Source organism: Puntigrus tetrazona, chromosome 4 (genome assembly GCF_018831695.1).
Source record: "Puntigrus tetrazona isolate hp1 chromosome 4, ASM1883169v1, whole genome shotgun sequence".
Taxonomy (NCBI): domain Eukaryota; kingdom Metazoa; phylum Chordata; class Actinopteri; order Cypriniformes; family Cyprinidae; genus Puntigrus; species Puntigrus tetrazona.
The window spans coordinates 2,331,491-2,349,732 of NC_056702.1; the positions used below are offsets into that span (position 1 = coordinate 2,331,491).

Genomic DNA, 18,242 nt, shown 5'->3' on the forward strand with positions numbered 1-18,242 from the left:
CAGGTTCATTAAGCGAGGGCTGCTGACCTTAACTATTTCTGAGCCATCGATCTCTTTGAGTTTAGACAGGCTGTCACTGATTCTCTCCGGGTGGGCTCTCCACTTCAGTAAGTCCAGCATGTCACCTGCACGAAACGGGCCAATAAGCAATCAGTGTGTGAAACTTCATGCCAGATACCCAAATGTTCCCATGTTTCTGTGAAAGAAAACTACTAACCAGGAACTTTTGGCCTATCACACACTGTACAAAGAGACACACAAGTACCGTTCTGAGTGAGTTTGGTAGAGCAGAGGAATGATGTGATCCATAGGGATTCCTTAGTGCCTTTCATAGTTTGGTTGTTGCCGGGCAGATTTGATTTTGAGAAGGGCAGCTTGAGGTAGCGAGCGCATTCTTGCAGGTTAGCGTTCTCCTCACACTGGAAAACATTCGAGACCAAAATCCTGTTAACCATTTAATCCTATTTTTTAATAAATGCGACATACTTATTTGAACAAACTCGTGTATTAAATTAATTCAGTGCACGCAGACTGAAGTAGTTTAAGTCTTTGACTCTTTTAATTGTGATGATTTTGGGTCACATTTAACAAAAACCCACCAATTCACTCAATCTCAACAAATTAGAATATGGTGACGTGCCAATTAGCTAATTAACTCAAAACGCCTGCAAAGGTTTCCTGAGCTTATACACATATTAAATACATTCATGCATACATATGCATACACACACACACACACACACACACACAAGCTTCCCCTGGAAAACAACATCTTTTATGTTCCACAGAAAGCACAAAGTCATATGGGATTGTAGCAAAGCCAAGTACAATGATGACAGATTAGTTTTATTTTGGGCCGAACTATTGCTTTAATTAGCAGCATGCAATCGCTCCACATTCAGTCAGCAGTTCTATCGCCTCCACCAGAAAAGCAAACAGCTGACTCTCTTTTCTTTTTTTTTTTTATCATTTATCTTGCTCAAACTGCAACACAAACTGTGAGAGGTCAGCAGAACTGCTGTCGTACATGAGCAGTGACACAGCTCAGCGCGGCATTACAGGATTCACTGATCTCTAGCGCGTTACGTCGAAACTTGTGTGTAAACGCTGGGGCAAACCGCCCTATTTCAGTGCGCGTAAATAGGCCACGAGAAGCTCGTGGCATCATACTGTGTCTGTTCATGGGCTAAGCCTTCCCGAGGCTACACATATCGACTCTTATACACTAACGCAAGTTATTTTATAGGCTGTACGTGGTTAGATTTAAATGGGACGTGTGGAAAACTCCATTTTAATTTTGGGATGAAGGCTTTATGGACGCGATTAAGCTGCAAAAATGGGTCGTTTGGAAATCATCATCTTTTATTTGTTCAGCAGAAGATTCTTAAATGAGGAGTGTGAGGAGTGACAGCACAACACGACACAAATAACAGCAGCTCTCTGTGTCTGTGCATGTGTGTTTGTGACCTCTTTTAAGCCTGTTAAATCCACAAACACTTCCACAGTCTGCAATTACCAGAGCTGTGCCCGAAGCTCGCTGTTAAATTGGGTGTGCCGCAGGGATGTGTTTTCCGACACGGTTATTTAACTCTTACTCTTTTTAATGAGAAGCCACTTTTTGAATCCAGGCCCTTTCGAGGCAAAAAAGGAGCGCGCGGAATGAAATAAGTGTCAGCCAGGACAATTTGTCATTTGACATACAGTTGCTCTTAAATCGCTTTTGTTGCAGAAAAGCCAACGAGACATTTTGACAGCTCTACCTTATGAACGATGAGCTCGTGGGTGCCGTCGGGAAGAGTCCGCCCGTCTTCCTGCATTAGAGGAACGAATGAGAAGCCGAACAGCTTCTTTTCCCCCTTGTCTTTTGCTGGAGAACACAACACGCTGTATATTAAAAGCCAAATCCATTTAATACTCCTTAACAAGAAAACAGTTTTTATGATGGAACTAAACACCTCTGGAGCTATAGGCCAATACATGTCTGTGACTCTTAAAAGGGGAAAATAGTCACAGCCATACAGTTAATGATCAATACAGTGCTCTTTACATAGGTAAACCAGTCATCTAAATCTAATGATTAAATGAACATATTCCTTAATGACTACATTACCCAATCTTTTCGTAGTTCTGAGGAAGAAAGAATGGGCAATGTGCAACTATACATTAGTGTTATAAAATGATTAATCACGATTAATGACATCCAAAATAAACATTTTTGTTCACATTATACATGTATGTTTACTGTTAAGAAGGTGTCCGCATCCAAAGATGCCCTTAGAAAGCACTTTAAATGTAAGTCAAGTCAAGTGTCTTCTATGAAGTTTTTGGAGAATACAATACCAAACTTAGTTTGAAATAAATGTTAGACTGTCATGCAATGTAACACGATATTTGTGTAAAAATAAAAATTCAAACAACATGCTTATTCCGACTCGTACGTATTAGAATATATAAAAGAATGAAAGAAAGGAAGCATATCAAATTTTATTGCACTTAAATTAAAGTATGTATAATTTATTACAATTATACTATATAAATAAATATAAAATCATATTTAACATTATTGTTGTATTTAAACTTTGTAAATAATGTTTTATTACGTTCTTACATTAATTCAGTTTTTTTTTTATCTTGCTTTAACCCAAACCTTTGGATTTATTCTTCTCTTTGAGTCATGAAGCGTACAGAGGCTCACAAAAAAAAAAGCCAAATGTCTCACACGTTCAAGTGTCAACTATTAAATAATATAAAAATAAAAATAGGCTTCACATGGTCGGTGACATCAATGTGTCTTTTTAATCTGCATAAAACCAAAGCCGCATGAATCAATCATTTCTCTCAGCATCATTATGAATGAAAACCTAGATTTTCAACCCTGAAACAGCACCGAAAACTAGCATAAACCAATACTGACATTATTATCGGTCAACATATCAATGAATGGCATCCTTCGGATGATTTGAGTACAGCACTGAACTAAGCACATATGCTTAACAAAAAAATTATTTGCATAACAAAAATACCCCTCGGTGATCTCCACGTCTGGATTAAACTTAAGTGGCCATTAGTGATGCTCTGACTCACACGGTTCACTGATACATCTCCTGCACTCTCAACACTCATTTGAAATTCAGCCAATTTAACTTCCTCTCTCGAACTCCGCATATATTAAGTGTGGGAAACACTGCCGTGCCTCAGCCTTATGCGAATATGAAATGCTTCCTGAAGGGAGGAAGAAAAAGAACAAATGTTTGTTTTCGTCTTCGTCTGACTTACTGGAACAGTGGCGGAACTCGAAACGGACGTGAGAGCCCCGGAACATGTCGACAGGGATGGGCAGCTTGATTAACTCCGCCCAGCGCGGGCTGTTGTTGTGGTAAAGCACGAAGGTGTGATACTCGTCTCCGCCTGGCTCGCCCGAGCCCACGGCCACAAACCCCTGCAGAGAGACGCAGTCGACAGAGACTGAGCGCGAGAGGGCACGGAAAACCGCAAACCTCTCACCGCTCCGCCTCGATGGCTGTTTGTCAGCCGTGACTGTGAAAGCTAAGCCAGATTTAAATGACACTGAGGAAGTGATCTTTAATGGCGTTTCATATTAGGACAGTGGCACTGTCTGTACTCGTGAGAAAGCAAGGGACGAGTTAAAAAAACCTTGAGGATCTGTCCATCGGCGTCCAGCGCGTAGACGGTGACCTCTACGTTCCTCGCCACGCTCTTCCCTCCCTTCTCGAACTCGCCCTTCTCCAGCGTTATGTAGAGATCGTTTCTCATCTCACCTTTAAGAGAACAACATATGTGAAAAAATCGAAATTTAACAAAAAACTGGGAGACAGTTTGTAATCCAGAACCCTTATCAAGATTTGCACCAAGAGTGCATTTTCAGCATGGATTTTAAAATGAAACCATGAGTCCCAATGGATGCCTCTACACAGACAGTGAGAAAAAAAAAAAAAAAAAAAAAAAATCAAACGACTTTTTACCATGTACATTGATTTCTATGCTGTTTGCTCAGCAGAAAAACCCGCAGACCAGTAAGACTCAAGCATTTTCTCATGTTTCTGAAAGTCAAATTGATTCTTGAATGAAAAGGCACTTCACACCGATTGAACAGAAACGCAAAAGCACATCTCTTCTCAACAAGCTCAACAGGGTTCATACTACACACTTCAGATATAGCAACACTTCAGTTTTATCACTATAATGACAGAGGAGCACAAAGCTCATCTCTCCCAAATGTCCTCAGCAGGTGCATCCTTTGACTCACGAGTAAGGCCGCTAACAAACGAACACATTCTCTATCGCACAGGAAGTGTATTTTCACGTTCACACCTTGCAATTTTTAAGGTCCCCCCTCATGCACATTTTCACATTGGTGCAAATGCAAATGCCACGGCCAAAAATAGGTAATGGTTCACTGCAACCACATTTATACGATGCTGAGGATGCTCATGCTGAGAAAACAACCATAGGTCAGTTCCCTGACAAAAAATATAGGCAGATGCACGCGCAGTTGCACGCTATTTCTCCAAAGCACGGTTTTAAAATGCACTGCGAGGCGCAAGTCACATTTTTAAAGCATGCAAATGAAGGGGACGGAGAACTTGTGACACAGAGCAGAGGAAGTGTGGGCTCCTGTATGTGTGTGCAGCCCTATTTCAAGACCCAAATTCAAACCAGTAGTCATGCCAACTAGCAGCCATATAACAGTTGCTGTAGCAACAATAAGACCAAAAAAAAAAAAAAAAAAATCAAAGTGAGTTTCCTGGAAGATGGAAACTGGACTATATGTGAACACACACTGAGAAAGAAGAGAAGATCAGCCTACAGCAAAGAACTAATAATAAATGGCAGCCATAAGGCACGGTTACTGCCAGTGACGGCACATTCATCCAGGAGGCAAGAAGACAGGCTGCTTGTGCAACCAAAACATCTGGGTCAGTAATGGAAAGACGGAGGGGAAAAAATAGTCTCAGACGCACGCAGACTGCCTGATGAATGTCGCACACAAAAATGGCAAGAGCTTCTCGAACTTGCAAAGTTCAAGTCTGATTGGCTGGCTTGTATGGGGGTTAAGCTACACTGCATTTTACACTGCATTTATTTAAAGAAGATCAGAGAAGAGTGAGGCTAAATTACATAGCATCAAACGTTTTGTTGGGAATAAACTGAAATTTCAAATAAATATCTACATTATTTTCTTGCACATGCTTGGATATTACAGAATATATAAACATATTTTCACAATTAAATTTTTTTTAATGCATTTTGTGCACTGTTGATGTTTAATATAGATAGCTTGCCAATTTATTTAGTGGACCAGACTATATGCTAATAATCAAATGTATACATAAGTCATATTACAGAGAAAGTAAGCTCAGCTTAATATGCCATTTTCTTTCTCAATGTAATACTACTATTCTGAAGTAAGTGAAACTGTATTTAAATAATAATAATAATAATAATAATAATACATTATATTTATTGAACAAGGATAAACAAATGCTATAACACTATCATTTGGCATATTAGAAAAGTTTCTAAAGGATCATGTGACACTGAAGACTGAGTAAAGGTGCTAAAAAAAAGACTTTGCATCAAAGAAATAAATTTCATCTTCATATCCATTCAAACAGTAAACAGGTATTTAAAACTGTAATAATATTTCACATTATTACTGTATTTTTAATCAAATCAACGCAGCCTTGGTGAACTGTCAGGAGTTGACGTTATTAAAAATAAAACAAATTAAAACCTCTAGACATCGTGTACATAAGCACAATTCTGAGCAAAAATGATTTTCACCTGGCATGATGACGTCAGAGAAGCCCAGTTTTTTGGTAATGGACACTCCTCTGGTGAAGAGCACCATGTATTCTCTCCGGAGCTGCTCGATGTCGCCGTGCAGCAACTGAAGAGCCACCGCCAGACCTGGATTGAACACACACCCAAACTCATATTCATTTTGAAACAAACGCAGCATAATACGAGCTAATTACAAATGATTATTCGCAGCTTTCTTGAATCAATCACTTAATGAATGGATCTTTACCCAACAGACCGACACCGAGAAAACTTTGCACCTGCACATGATGAATATTCACAGGTATTCATTGGAGAGCGCATGCATATTCATTAGAATCCTCCCACGCTCGACTCGCTTGTTTGGAGAGGTTGTGATAAATGTCAATTTTGCCTAATTGTATTCTGTCCAGAAGAGTTTTGGCAGTGTTTCTGGTTAATATCCGAGTGGTTTGCGTTTGGATAAACGGCGCTTCATGGTAATGAATATTCACATATACTGATGCGAAAGTGATGTGACGTACCGGAAACACATCTTCAGCCAAGAATTCGTCATGTCAAATTTCTAACCCCGTGAAAATGATGATCTATGCCAGGTACCATCTGCAATTTTACAGGAAATCGTCGCCCTACAGACCACTAAAACTTTTGAAAGCAGTTTGATTACTTGAAATGAAAAATGACATTGAATGAAATGAAGGTTTTCTTTTCGAGCAGTCAGGTTTGAGTTTCGCTGAGCTCTGGAAAAGTGTGTGGCTTAGGATGGAAAACAATCCAATAGGCCATAGGTGCATGGCTGTAAAACGATTAAGCAAACATGCATTAGGTTCTCTCAACGATGTTCTGAAGCAGCACCGAGGTTGATCATAAACCTCATCTGGCACATACTCAATGGCAACGGCTTTATGTTGTATAATCGCTGTTTGATGGTGCGGGGTCAGAGAAGTACTGTTGGAGAATGATTCAATTACTGAGCTCGCACAACATCTCCATTAATCACACGGACAGATTCAGAGCGTACACGTGGGAACTGAGCCAATCGAAAACCACCCAAATAGAAATGTTACGTTACCAGCGTTAATTGACTTCTCAGCAGTTAGGAGACAATGATGTTGAACGCAAATGATATGAACGCTTAATGCATGTGATATTTAAGTCGCCGTATAAGTAACATGCATTTATGCATATCTAGGTATAAAAGTATAAAATCAAGGCAATTTGTAATATAAAAAAAAAAAAAATACTAACGCAAAAACTAATTAAAGTACAAATTAAATTAAATTAAATTAAACTTTTAATTAAATTAAACTGCTTTAGGATTGTCTCCAATTAAGGCAAAAGCTGTATTTAAAAAGTTAATAAAATTAAATTTGCATAAAATAAATATATTCAAATAAAATGTGAAGGATTTGCTCCTTTAGGATTGGCTCCGATTAAAGTGTCATTTAAAATAAAATAAAATAAAATAAAATAGAATAAAATAAAATAAAATAAAATAAAATGAAAAAATAAAATAAAATAAAATAAAATAAAAAAATAAAAATATTTTGACATGCTTTAGGATAGTCTTCAATTAAGGCAACATTTTCATTTAAAAAGTTAATAAAATGTTTTATAAATGTAATTTAAATTTAGTTTAAAGTGTAAACACTTTAACATACACACCCTTAAACCATTGACTCCAATTAAGATACCATTTTAATGTTAATCAAATAAAATTAGGTTTAAATACAGGAAAATAAATTAGAAATAAGCCAAATACATTTTTTAGGCCCCATCATATGTTCTCCAATAATAACAACAACATTTGAAATAAAATAAAATAACATTAATTCAATTTGCTCTAAATGAACTAAATTTTACTGCACATATGCAGCGCTCTCTAACATGACATTGCTCTATAATTACAGTCCAAGTACAGTTCATTTATTTTCAGCCCATTATCATAATCATTATCATAATGTTTAATAAGGTCCTGATAAAGCCGTTTCTTTCTTCTGCTCAGCGTAACTGATGTGGTGGAGATTAATCTAATAGAAACGTCACGGCTGATGACTGTGTATCACAGCGGGGATGTGATCTCGTTTCCACTGCATGAGCAGGCGTTTAACAAACCTGCATTGAATAATTTTATACATTAGCAGAAATCATATCTTCGTTTGCCGAAATGTAGCAAGATGCAGCTTTTGTGAGCATTACCGTTCATTGTTTGGTGAATAATTGACTATGAGTCGTAATTAATGTATTCCCCTGCTTTTGCGATGTGATTATTCAACAACGGATGTGGAGGTGCTGCGCACAATAACCAGCTCTTCACAGAAAACTCAAAAATTGCAAAAAAAAGCTGCAAATCTACCATCTGGATGCTTGTGCTTCTTTATGTGCGTATCTTTTTATTCATCCTCCTGCCGAAATGAAATTTATTATCATGTGTAGCTGTTTGGATAAGCCACCCTGAGGGTCTTTTCATGCTTCTTCAGATCTAAAATTATTAACTTCGAGTCATCATGCAAATGAGGTTTCTGGGAGAGCCGAGCATCTTTATACCACTGCCAGCTAGCGCTGCTGGCGAACCTCATACACAAGCATTATGCTGAAAACGGGGGTGTTTTATATACACTTTTGAAGGTTTTACTGTCCCTGAAGTCCACTTATAATGTTTTATCAAAGTTTCATGCGTCTTAATTGGGCCTTTCGTGACCATTTTTCGGCCACTGCATAAAAAAAGGCTGTTACTGTAGCTTTAAGAATATATGCAAATGACCTCTTAAATGATTGGCTAACCTCTTTAAGTGTAACTGAGCTGCTGGATGTTAAAACAGATGCTGATATGTACAGATGCTGACTTGGATTAATCTCAGGGTTGTGACGATTACCTGTGTTGGATCCTGAGAGGTTATATCTGGAGTTGACTTTCTTAATGATGTTGTCGTGAATCTGACTCCAGTCGCTCTCTGTGTTGCAGCTGCGAACGAAGAACAAAACAAAACGAGGACAATCAGAGAGCTGGATTCAATCACAGGGACACACAATCATATTAACAGCCTGAAGGACTGGCCACGAGCCAGCTGATAATGTGTGAGCGAAGAGGAGATCCGGGGCCAAACGCATCTGTCTGCCGTCCGGTGCAAAGTAGGCCACAATATTACAGATTCCTATTAGCTCTTAACATTAACAGCATTATACTTTATTGCATACAAAAATAAAGTAAAAATACATCAAATTTGATTGTTGAGAAAAGAAAATAAGCTATAAAAATAAAGGTCAATGCCAAATTAGCTTTCAGTTAGTGACAAGTGTTACCCAAAACAAAATGTTACTAAACATAAATTTGAATAAGAAAATGTAATATTTTTTTAAAAGATACAAACAATTTTTGTCATTTAAAAAAAAGTAAAGTAAAAAGTGTAAAATTAAAAGAATACAGAACGTTTTTAAAGGTTTTCTTGTTTAAATCTCTTATTATTAATTATAATTAAAATTTTTAAACATTTATTTGTTTATTAATTAATTAATTATTAATTAATTCATTCATTCATTCATTCATTCATTCATGTGTTTCACGGTATGTTATATAATCAAATAGTTTTCATGGCACATTCTGGGTAAAATATTTTACAAAATATTTAAAAGATTTAGTCATATTGAAGAGGAGATATATTTTTACGTATGAAGAAAAATGTGCATACAATGTTCTGTGTCCAAACCCTCAGAATATTCATGTTAATAGTTTATTTAAATTGTTAAGCTATCTGAATTAGAAAAAAGGCCCTGACTGGCTGACTGTTTGAAATTAAATTAATAAAATGTATGGTTTGTTCAGTACAGTAAATTTTTTTGCATTGTCATCATCCAAAACTATTCTCATGGTCATATTTTGTCTGTAGTGTGTTTGTGTTTCTGCGTGTGTGTGTGTGTGTGTGTGTGTGAGTCCGTTTATGACATATGAGGACATACATTTTTATAACTACATGGGTGTGCCACAGGTATTACAAAGAGAAGGTGACTTATGAGGACATTACCTCATGTCCCCAAAATGTTCATAAATGTTTTTTTGGAAATCTAAAAATTGATGCAATTTCCTGTAAGACGTAAATTTAGGTGAAAGGTTGGTGTAGGACAACAGCGCGTGCAGTTTGTACAGCAAAAACACCTTTACGCCTAAGGAATGTCCCCACAATTCACAAAACGAACGCGTGTGTGTGTGGAGGGTCACTTACGCGTAGACCTTCAGCAGGTGGTCATCTTTGGAGTCAGCAGTGAGAAGATCAGCGATGCTGACCACAGCGCAGCCGAACGGACGTCTGTACTGTACATTACACGTGTTCTTCTTCTCTCCTGCACCCATCCTCCCTGCGCGCGCACACACACACACACACACACACACACACACACACACACACACACACACACACACACACACACACACACACACACACACACACACACACACACACACACACACACACACAAAACAATCAGTGCCCGTCACACGCCTGGAGGCTCTTTTGCAATCGTAATTATTCAGTGCAGAAACATGGTCTTTTACCAATCCTAATGATGTGTACCACAATATACACGTCTTTCCTCAGGTCACCGCTGCCCAGATCCTGAATAAAACAGCAGCGACAGTTAATCAGCACGGATTGCTCCGCACGGCGACTCTGGTGGAGATTTCGTCTCGACACTCACCACAAAAAGTGTGCATTGTCTTTCGCTCTTCTCTGGAAACTTTGGCAGACCGTTTTTATTGAGTTTAACAAAGAACCTTTCACTGCAAAACAAAGAGAGGGAACAAGACAAATGCTTTCAGTTCATACAATGAGTTTATTTTGCACAGAGCTCTCAAGCAATCTTATAAGCATTTTTAAAGCCTGTGAGGACTAAATACCGCATGCTGTTAAATTCACTTCGCCTAATAAAACATTTAGCGAGCGAAATCTCATACATAAAACGGTTTATCACAACCGCCAAGAAACGAAGAATTTGTTGAGTAAAGCATGCTATTAAAACTAAAGTGACTAAATAACAAAATCAAATAAAATATTTTAGAACATTAACACGTCGAATGAAGTTTTTATATAGACTACAGTACTAACGTGTTTCTGGACATGTGCAACAATAATATGTTTTTTTGATCATTTGTTATTACCATTTTTTGTCAGATTTTGTACAAAACTAAATTTGGCACAGATAAATCGCAGCAATAACATGCTTATGTGCATGTACCATTGTCATTTTCATGTTTTGTAAAATCACAATCTAATCAAATTATCAAATACACACACACACACACACACACAGACACACACACACAGACACACACACACAAAACTGAGAGAAAAAAAACCCCAAAACAAAAGACTGCGACACCATGACAGTCAAACCCTGTTTTTTGGACAGGTACCACAGCGCTTTTTTAGTAAGCTGTGTGTGTATTTTTCAATATATGCATCCTGCTAATTCTAGAAATGTACACGTAAAACACGAGCAGTCAACGGGACATGCCCTCACGTTCTTCACCCACCAAACTCCACCATAATCCACTTACATGACTTTCACAGCTCCGTGATAAAAAGACGAGTGGCTCTATAAACCGACCCCAACAGGAACAATGGCCAGCAATCGAAATCGAGCAAAACTTGCGAGTCCAATCGGCTCTACGCACACATTTATGCGCGGACTTGTATTAAACCGGCCCTTCACACAAACCATGTAATTAACTGAGCATTGTTGCGGTCCCCGCGTCCCATCACCAGAGGCAGGAGCACAAAGACTGTTTTGGCCTTTGACACGCAGCTGCGGGGCTGTGATGGCTTTCTGAAGAGGCGTCTGTGGACACTGGGATATTGCTATCGGCAGATATCGCGCCAGCATTTCCATAACACACAGACAGGCGGCTTTCTTTCCCTTTCACCCCTGAATTTGATATTTCCTCCCTTGATGCCAGGGATTGTAACATGGCAAGTTCAAATGGGACACGATACGAGCCCCCGTCTCCCTTCGGATAAATCGACGCGGCCGGAAAAGTGATCCCTGTATGTCTAAGTGGATATATTAACCGTGCCACAAAACGCTCCCGTGGGAACCGAGGGGGAGCAGTTACCCAGAAGGCTGTCAATCAGCACTTTATACACATCCTGTGGCAGAAATGAAGTGAAACACAGATAGACGCTTTCACGCATGCTTCGCACGCTGACACAAGAGGCTTTTGATCACAGCGCTCGGACGGTCTAAAGAAAAATGAGTACAAATAGCATCATTGGCTTTTTTGCTGCTAGACGAAATGGGTTAAACTGGTAACATGAGCTGCCTAACACCAGGACTGATGCTGAATCACTCCAGCCAAAAAATGGTGCGTTAAAACTAAACTAAAACAAAAATCTACTTTTAGTTTGGGATTTAGCAAACAATTTACATACTTATAAAAATTTTAATACAACATTATATTAAATACATGAATAGAATATCATACAAATATACTTCATAAGAAATTATAATAAAATAAAATATAAAAAATAAAAATAAAAATTATTTATTTAAAAATAACAAATAATAATTGTATATAAAAAACATTAAAATAATACAATACAAATATACCTAAAAAACTAATAAAATGAAATCATAAAAATAAATTAAATTAAAATAAGAATTGGTACTAAATTAGAATTTTGTTTATTTTTCTAAACTTATTATTTCTAATAATAAAATTGTACATAAAAATGAATATATTATGATACAAATATAATTTATAATAAATTATAATACATTAAAAATACAAATTATTATAAGAATACTAACTTAAAAGTCATCATTTAAGAAAGTTAATATAACAAGATGCTAAATAACAGCCAAATAAAAGTAAAATTGAAATATGCAATAAATAAGCAATGCTAGTAGGCAACAACAAATATAAATGTTAAATGCCTCAATGTAGATGTTCAATCCAAAATCAATAAATATGTGGTATTGTAAATGTGCAGTATTATTTGTAACAACACATTAAATACATTTAGTGTAAAATTTTCGCATTTGGATGCAGCCCTAGTGATAATCGGTGAGATTCAATCCACAGGAGATGTCAGGACGGACATTGAGCAGATTTGAAGCCGCAGGCGAGTCTGACAGAAGCGGCAGCCACTATTCCATATAGAAACAAAAAAGACAAATAATTAACTGGAAACCAGCCAGCTAGGAAGGTAGGGAATCGGTGATGGATCAGAGCCACATTAATATTCTCCTTCAAGACTACGGACTGGGACTGAGGGGAAAAACTCCAATCAATGAAGAGAGGGAAAACACAGAGACAATGTGAGCAAGCGCCAGCGAGCAGCTGCTGAGACGGTTACAGTCTGTAATTAACCATTAGATGAGATAAACAGGTACACACACACACACACACACACACACACACACACACACACGCTCTCACAGCCTCAATCTGCAGGTGTGTATCCCCTGATGAAAACTGTTTATTTGTTTTTCATCTGTCTGGCAGTGGCCAGGAACAAACACAGGAGGAAGTACATGTAATGAGGTTATGATTGACAAGCACATCCTGGATACAAATAGGACCTTTTTCCACAAAAGGAAGACCTTTTTTTTTTTGTAATATCGCTTTGAAAGCTTGTTTAGGCCACAGGATCATAAATAAATAAATAAACTAATAAATAAATGAAATGTAGACATTTTATGGAGTTTATAGAATTCAGAATCGACAAATAAATGCAGAATTGTGAGATAAAAAAGAAGCAAAAGTCCTAATTGGATGAACAAACTCGAGATTGCATAAAATTCACACAGATGAGCTAGTTTAAAATGAATTGATATTTTACTACTTTTCTAATATTACTACTTATCAAATAAATGCAGCCTTGTTGAAAAAAAAAAAAGTCATAATTTCGACAATCTTACAGACCCTACACATTTGCACAGTGTACGTCCGAACTCATTTGTTGAATGCTCACCTGAGCGGTCTGCTCTCTCGACTGTCGTAGATGAAGAAGAAGACCTCCAGCTCTTCACCCAGGTTTGAGCTCATCAGACTCTTCAGGTGGACAAACAGGTGATGTGTGCTGACAGGCGTCGGAGTTTCCTTCTTTCTGTGCCGATTCTCCATCTGTCCATCCAAACACGTACAGATCGTTACACGCGACGCGTGCATTTTTCAATAAAGCAAAGCATAAAAGCGACCCGGTAACACAATGCACGTAAAGATCTAACTTTGCATCGTGATTCTCTTCTTTTAACACCAAGAAAAGCAGGAAAAGCTGTGTATTACATCTTCAGAAATGCACTAGATATTCCACATTGCTCTATGTTCACAGCACGACTCCTTTACAGCAGCCAAATCTAATTAGTTTCGGTTAATATGCTCCTTTCTTTGCAATGACACCGGCGAGTGCAATGTCAAATGCGCGCGCGCACGCATGCTTCTTTTAAGTGCACATTTACACCGTTGTTGTGTAACAAACGCACTCGTCGTCCATTAGATGTGTGGATTCGTTGAAGCGCTCCACATTCTGATCACACGTCTCTGCGTGAAGACAATGACGTGTGATCATGAAAAAAACTAAGTTGCACTAGAGGTGCACCAGCTTAAAACGCGTGCTTAGAGACAAGGAGCACTGAGGCTACTTTTATTAATAAAAGTCAAAGGGCAGCTTTCTCAAGACGTTTGTGTTCTCCTGAATGTATACAGCACAAACCAAAATAATACACATCATTTTCTCAAAAATCATCAATTTTTATAAACATTACTAAAATGAATAGCCTATGTAGGCCTACGGATGACAGATGATTATAATGATATTTCAGTTTATTTCTAACATTAGATAAATAAAGATAATATTAGTCGTATATGAATAATACTACATTAACTTTGCTATTCTTGTTGTAGCATTATTCATAAGTAAATGCTATGGTGGACCAATTTTTCAATTTTTTTACTATGTTTCCAAACTCTCTACCCCAGCTCCAAGAGAAATGTAAAAAACTAAAAAACAATAAACGGACAATAATCATACCAACAATTGTTGCATCGGTCACTGAAACAAATGTGCATTTAAAAACTCTTTGCAATGTTTTCTCACTCCCAGTCTCACTTTAAAAAAATGACCATGCTTTTAGCGGTTACAAAGTGTAAAAATGTTAAATGGTAAACGGTCCCTCTAGTACATACAGTGAAAAACCACACTAGACATTTCATGGAGTTACGGCAAAACACAGTTTTTAGAGATGAAAAACAATGTAAAACTTACAAGTGAAAAAAAAAAAAAAATTTCAAACTGGATGTTTTTTTTCTTTTAAATAACTATGTTTCTTATCAGTTATGTTTATTAGGGTTGTATTTATATCTAATGCTGTTAAATGAATGTTTATTGCATATTTCAGTTTAATGATGGGGTTCAGGGTTTGCATGAACGACACGGTGCACCTTCTATACGTGTTATTATTTTAAAGCTGCTTGTGATGGCCTTTGGTTTGTCCTGTGACTTCCTCAGCATCACCTACATCAGTGTAATATCAAAAGCAGATTTGATTTCAGTACTTAAGTAGGTTGATATATTAACATTATATTACGTTGCATATAGAATTACGGTATTTAACAGTAAATTTAAGTTAAACCTGTAAAATCCAACTAATATGCTGCCACCGTATTTTTAAAATTCTGAAATTTATGGATCACACCTGAATCCTGAGCACTAATTAAAGTGTGTGTGGTGCGACTGCGTGACCCGATTCATCACAGCACCCTGGGTACGCGTCACAGGTAATGAGCTCAGTCTAAACACACACACACCAAACGACTGCTATTCAACCCCGGCTAAACTAGTCCATCACAGCACAGAATAACCCGAATAAATCAATAACGGCTGCCAAACACTTCCTTTTAAGCTTCAACGGTCTTTCGTCACAAATGCCAGTTCTAAGTTTAAACCAGATCTGTTAATAACTTTGGAGTTCGAATGATTTTTTTTTGGCCGTCAGCAATAAGCAGGTTGCAAACATCCACCTCGCGTTTCATCGCACATGCAGCTGATGGCAAAAAGAGCCACATAAACCACAGAGGTAGGGTAATGGAGTCCGGCTGCCAGCGGAGGGTTATTACATTACATTACACAGTACTGGGAGACTTCAGGTCACGTTTAGCCGAAATAATGCTTCACATAACTCAATTATATCACAGTAGAGACTCCCCGCTGTCAACAACCCTCCGGCCGGAGACCAGACCTCCACATCCGTGACGGCTGCAATTTTCTGCGGCGTATCTTGTCTATGCGGTTCAGAATTACTGTTATTTTCCCCATGAGGCCTGTTACTCGAGCTGACGGGACCTTTCACAGCGGACCTCTTGCGCTTAACGGAGCGGGATTAAGTGGCTAAATCGGGGATGGAAAGGTGCTTTTGATAGACTGAGGAATGCTGTTGTTGTGGGCAGGTAGGAAAACGGACGCACCAGGCGGTAGAGCTCGGTGACGCTGATTTCGTCCGGGTCCACCATGCTGAACTCCCTCCTGGGTACCAGGTCCAAACACAGCTGCCTGTGAAAGACGCCAACAACACAGCATTATTAGTCTGTGTTCGACATGTTTCACCGTACCTTGGAAGTGAGAACTTTACGTATAGTCACGCAATCAAACCTAATCTGTAAGTATCTGGCTTTTAATGAACTCTTCATCAGCCTTTTAGCAAGTATGTTGCCACAAAAATATTAAGCATCCTGACTTTCAACATTAAAAATATTAAGAAAGAAAATTATTTGAATGCAAATGTGCTTAATTGCACAAAAAATGCCCATCTTAATGGTTTAGATTTCTTCTTGCTGAATGCAATATAATTCGTGCTTTCGTCAATTGCGATATCTGGAGCTGGATTCTGACGTTTTGTTGCTCGATAGCGTACTCACTCGTTGCCCCAGTCCAGACGAGCCGTGATGTGCTGTTTGACGTCCCTCATGCGGTCGTGGGTCAGGTGACCCACCAAAACCTGCCTCCTCAGGTCCAAGATCTCGTTCATCACGTGCCACAGTCTGTGAAACAGATCACCTTCATTTTTCTACGGGGTGAAGAAACGAAGACACAGCTTTAATAAGGGGTTTGCATTGCTGTAGCGCTCGAATATAATGACTCGGTGCAAAAGTAATCCGCAAACAGTTCAACAACAGCTTAAATATAAATAATATATTCCGCCCGACAGCGTCTGTGCACCCAGTGTTCACGAAGCCAGCGTCTGGCTGTGGGCGGACTGCTGTGTTTGCCCAAACAGTATTTACCACAAAGAGCTGCTTCCACATGGCGCCCCAGTCCCTCAGGGTGGACGTCATCTCCGTAATGACAGAGTCTTCGGTCGGCACCACCGTCTCGAACTGCCTGTGAGTCAAATGTGGGCGGCACACGGCACAACAGATATGAGATACACCTCATCTGCTTCTGCCACAGATGCTGTACTGTTCGCTAATCAAAGGAGAAAGCAGATGTACAGCGCTTTCCTTCTGTTCGCCCGTTGCTACAGTCATTTAGCAGCAAGCGAAGTCTCGCAGCAGATGTGTGTGCACAAGCAAAATGTTACAACATGGTTTCACGAAATCCAGTACATCAGTTTTATTTGTGTGGATGCGGAATAAGGAAAACAATTAAGTGGTACGATAACGTTCGGCCAAAATGTATTTATTTTTTAAATCACTTAAAACCTGTATACGTTTTTGCCATTCAGGGCTGTTCGGTTGTTTTGTAAAAACTCATAACTAAATATTTTTTAATATATATATGTTTTTTATAATTGCTACCATGTCCTTATTGCATTTACCCATTTTAGATTAATTAATGCATTTATAATAACAGTACAGCTTTATATATAATATAACATAATATACTTAAGAAAAATATGCCATGCTGTATGTCTAATATAAATTAAAATAAATGTAAAACTTACAAAGTTTAAATGCATAACAATACTACAAATCAATAAAGAATATATTATGAAATGTATAACATTTATTAGCCAAACGAGTAGGAAAATAGGGAGATCAAGGTGGCAGGTGACACCTTGATTTAAAATAACAAGAGAATAAAAAAAAAAAAAAAAAAAAAGAATAAAAAACACCCAGCAAAAAACACATGTTTTTATTATTAATGAAACTCCAGGTAAATGTTTTCATGGGGGGTGATTTACTACAGTAAAGAGTGAAACACCACAACAACCAAACTAAATACTCTTTCCTTCAACTCACCCTTTATTCTTGATATTAGCATTCTTCAGATGGATGTAGCTGCATGGGAAAATGCCCTAATAAGAGAAACAGATAGACAAACAGATAAATAAACCAAAATAAAAAATGAATAAGCCTACTAAGAATCAAGGGAGGCAACAGAGAGAAATAAAGCAAGATGCAGGCTTTGATCCGTGCGTGTTGCTGTGATATTTCAGGAACTGAAAAC

General features: G+C 38.0%; 1 protein-coding gene across 5 annotated transcripts in view; it reads right to left on the bottom strand.

The window, feature by feature from the left end:
* dock4b (dedicator of cytokinesis 4b) overlaps positions 1 to 18,242 on the bottom strand; it is a 76,082-nt gene that overhangs the window by 31,856 nt on the left and 25,984 nt on the right. For all 5 annotated transcript variants that reach the window (XR_006250644.1, XR_006250645.1, XM_043236830.1 and 2 more), the window contains exons 4-18: positions 18,035 to 18,090; positions 17,078 to 17,174; positions 16,712 to 16,860; positions 16,262 to 16,346; positions 13,770 to 13,921; positions 10,495 to 10,576; positions 10,352 to 10,412; positions 10,023 to 10,155; positions 8,679 to 8,767; positions 5,806 to 5,931; positions 3,655 to 3,779; positions 3,277 to 3,439; positions 1,761 to 1,867; positions 266 to 419; positions 28 to 125 (exon numbers count right to left, since the gene is read on the bottom strand). Coding sequence is in view for 3 of the 5 variants with exons in the window: in XM_043236830.1 (XP_043092765.1) it covers positions 28 to 125; positions 266 to 419; positions 1,761 to 1,867; positions 3,277 to 3,439; positions 3,655 to 3,779; positions 5,806 to 5,931; positions 8,679 to 8,767; positions 10,023 to 10,155; positions 10,352 to 10,412; positions 10,495 to 10,576; positions 13,770 to 13,921; positions 16,262 to 16,346; positions 16,712 to 16,860; positions 17,078 to 17,174; positions 18,035 to 18,090 (1,677 nt within the window). In the remaining 2 variants the exon portion in view is untranslated. The remainder of the gene's footprint in view (positions 1 to 27; positions 126 to 265; positions 420 to 1,760; positions 1,868 to 3,276; positions 3,440 to 3,654; positions 3,780 to 5,805; positions 5,932 to 8,678; positions 8,768 to 10,022; positions 10,156 to 10,351; positions 10,413 to 10,494; positions 10,577 to 13,769; positions 13,922 to 16,261; positions 16,347 to 16,711; positions 16,861 to 17,077; positions 17,175 to 18,034; positions 18,091 to 18,242) is intronic.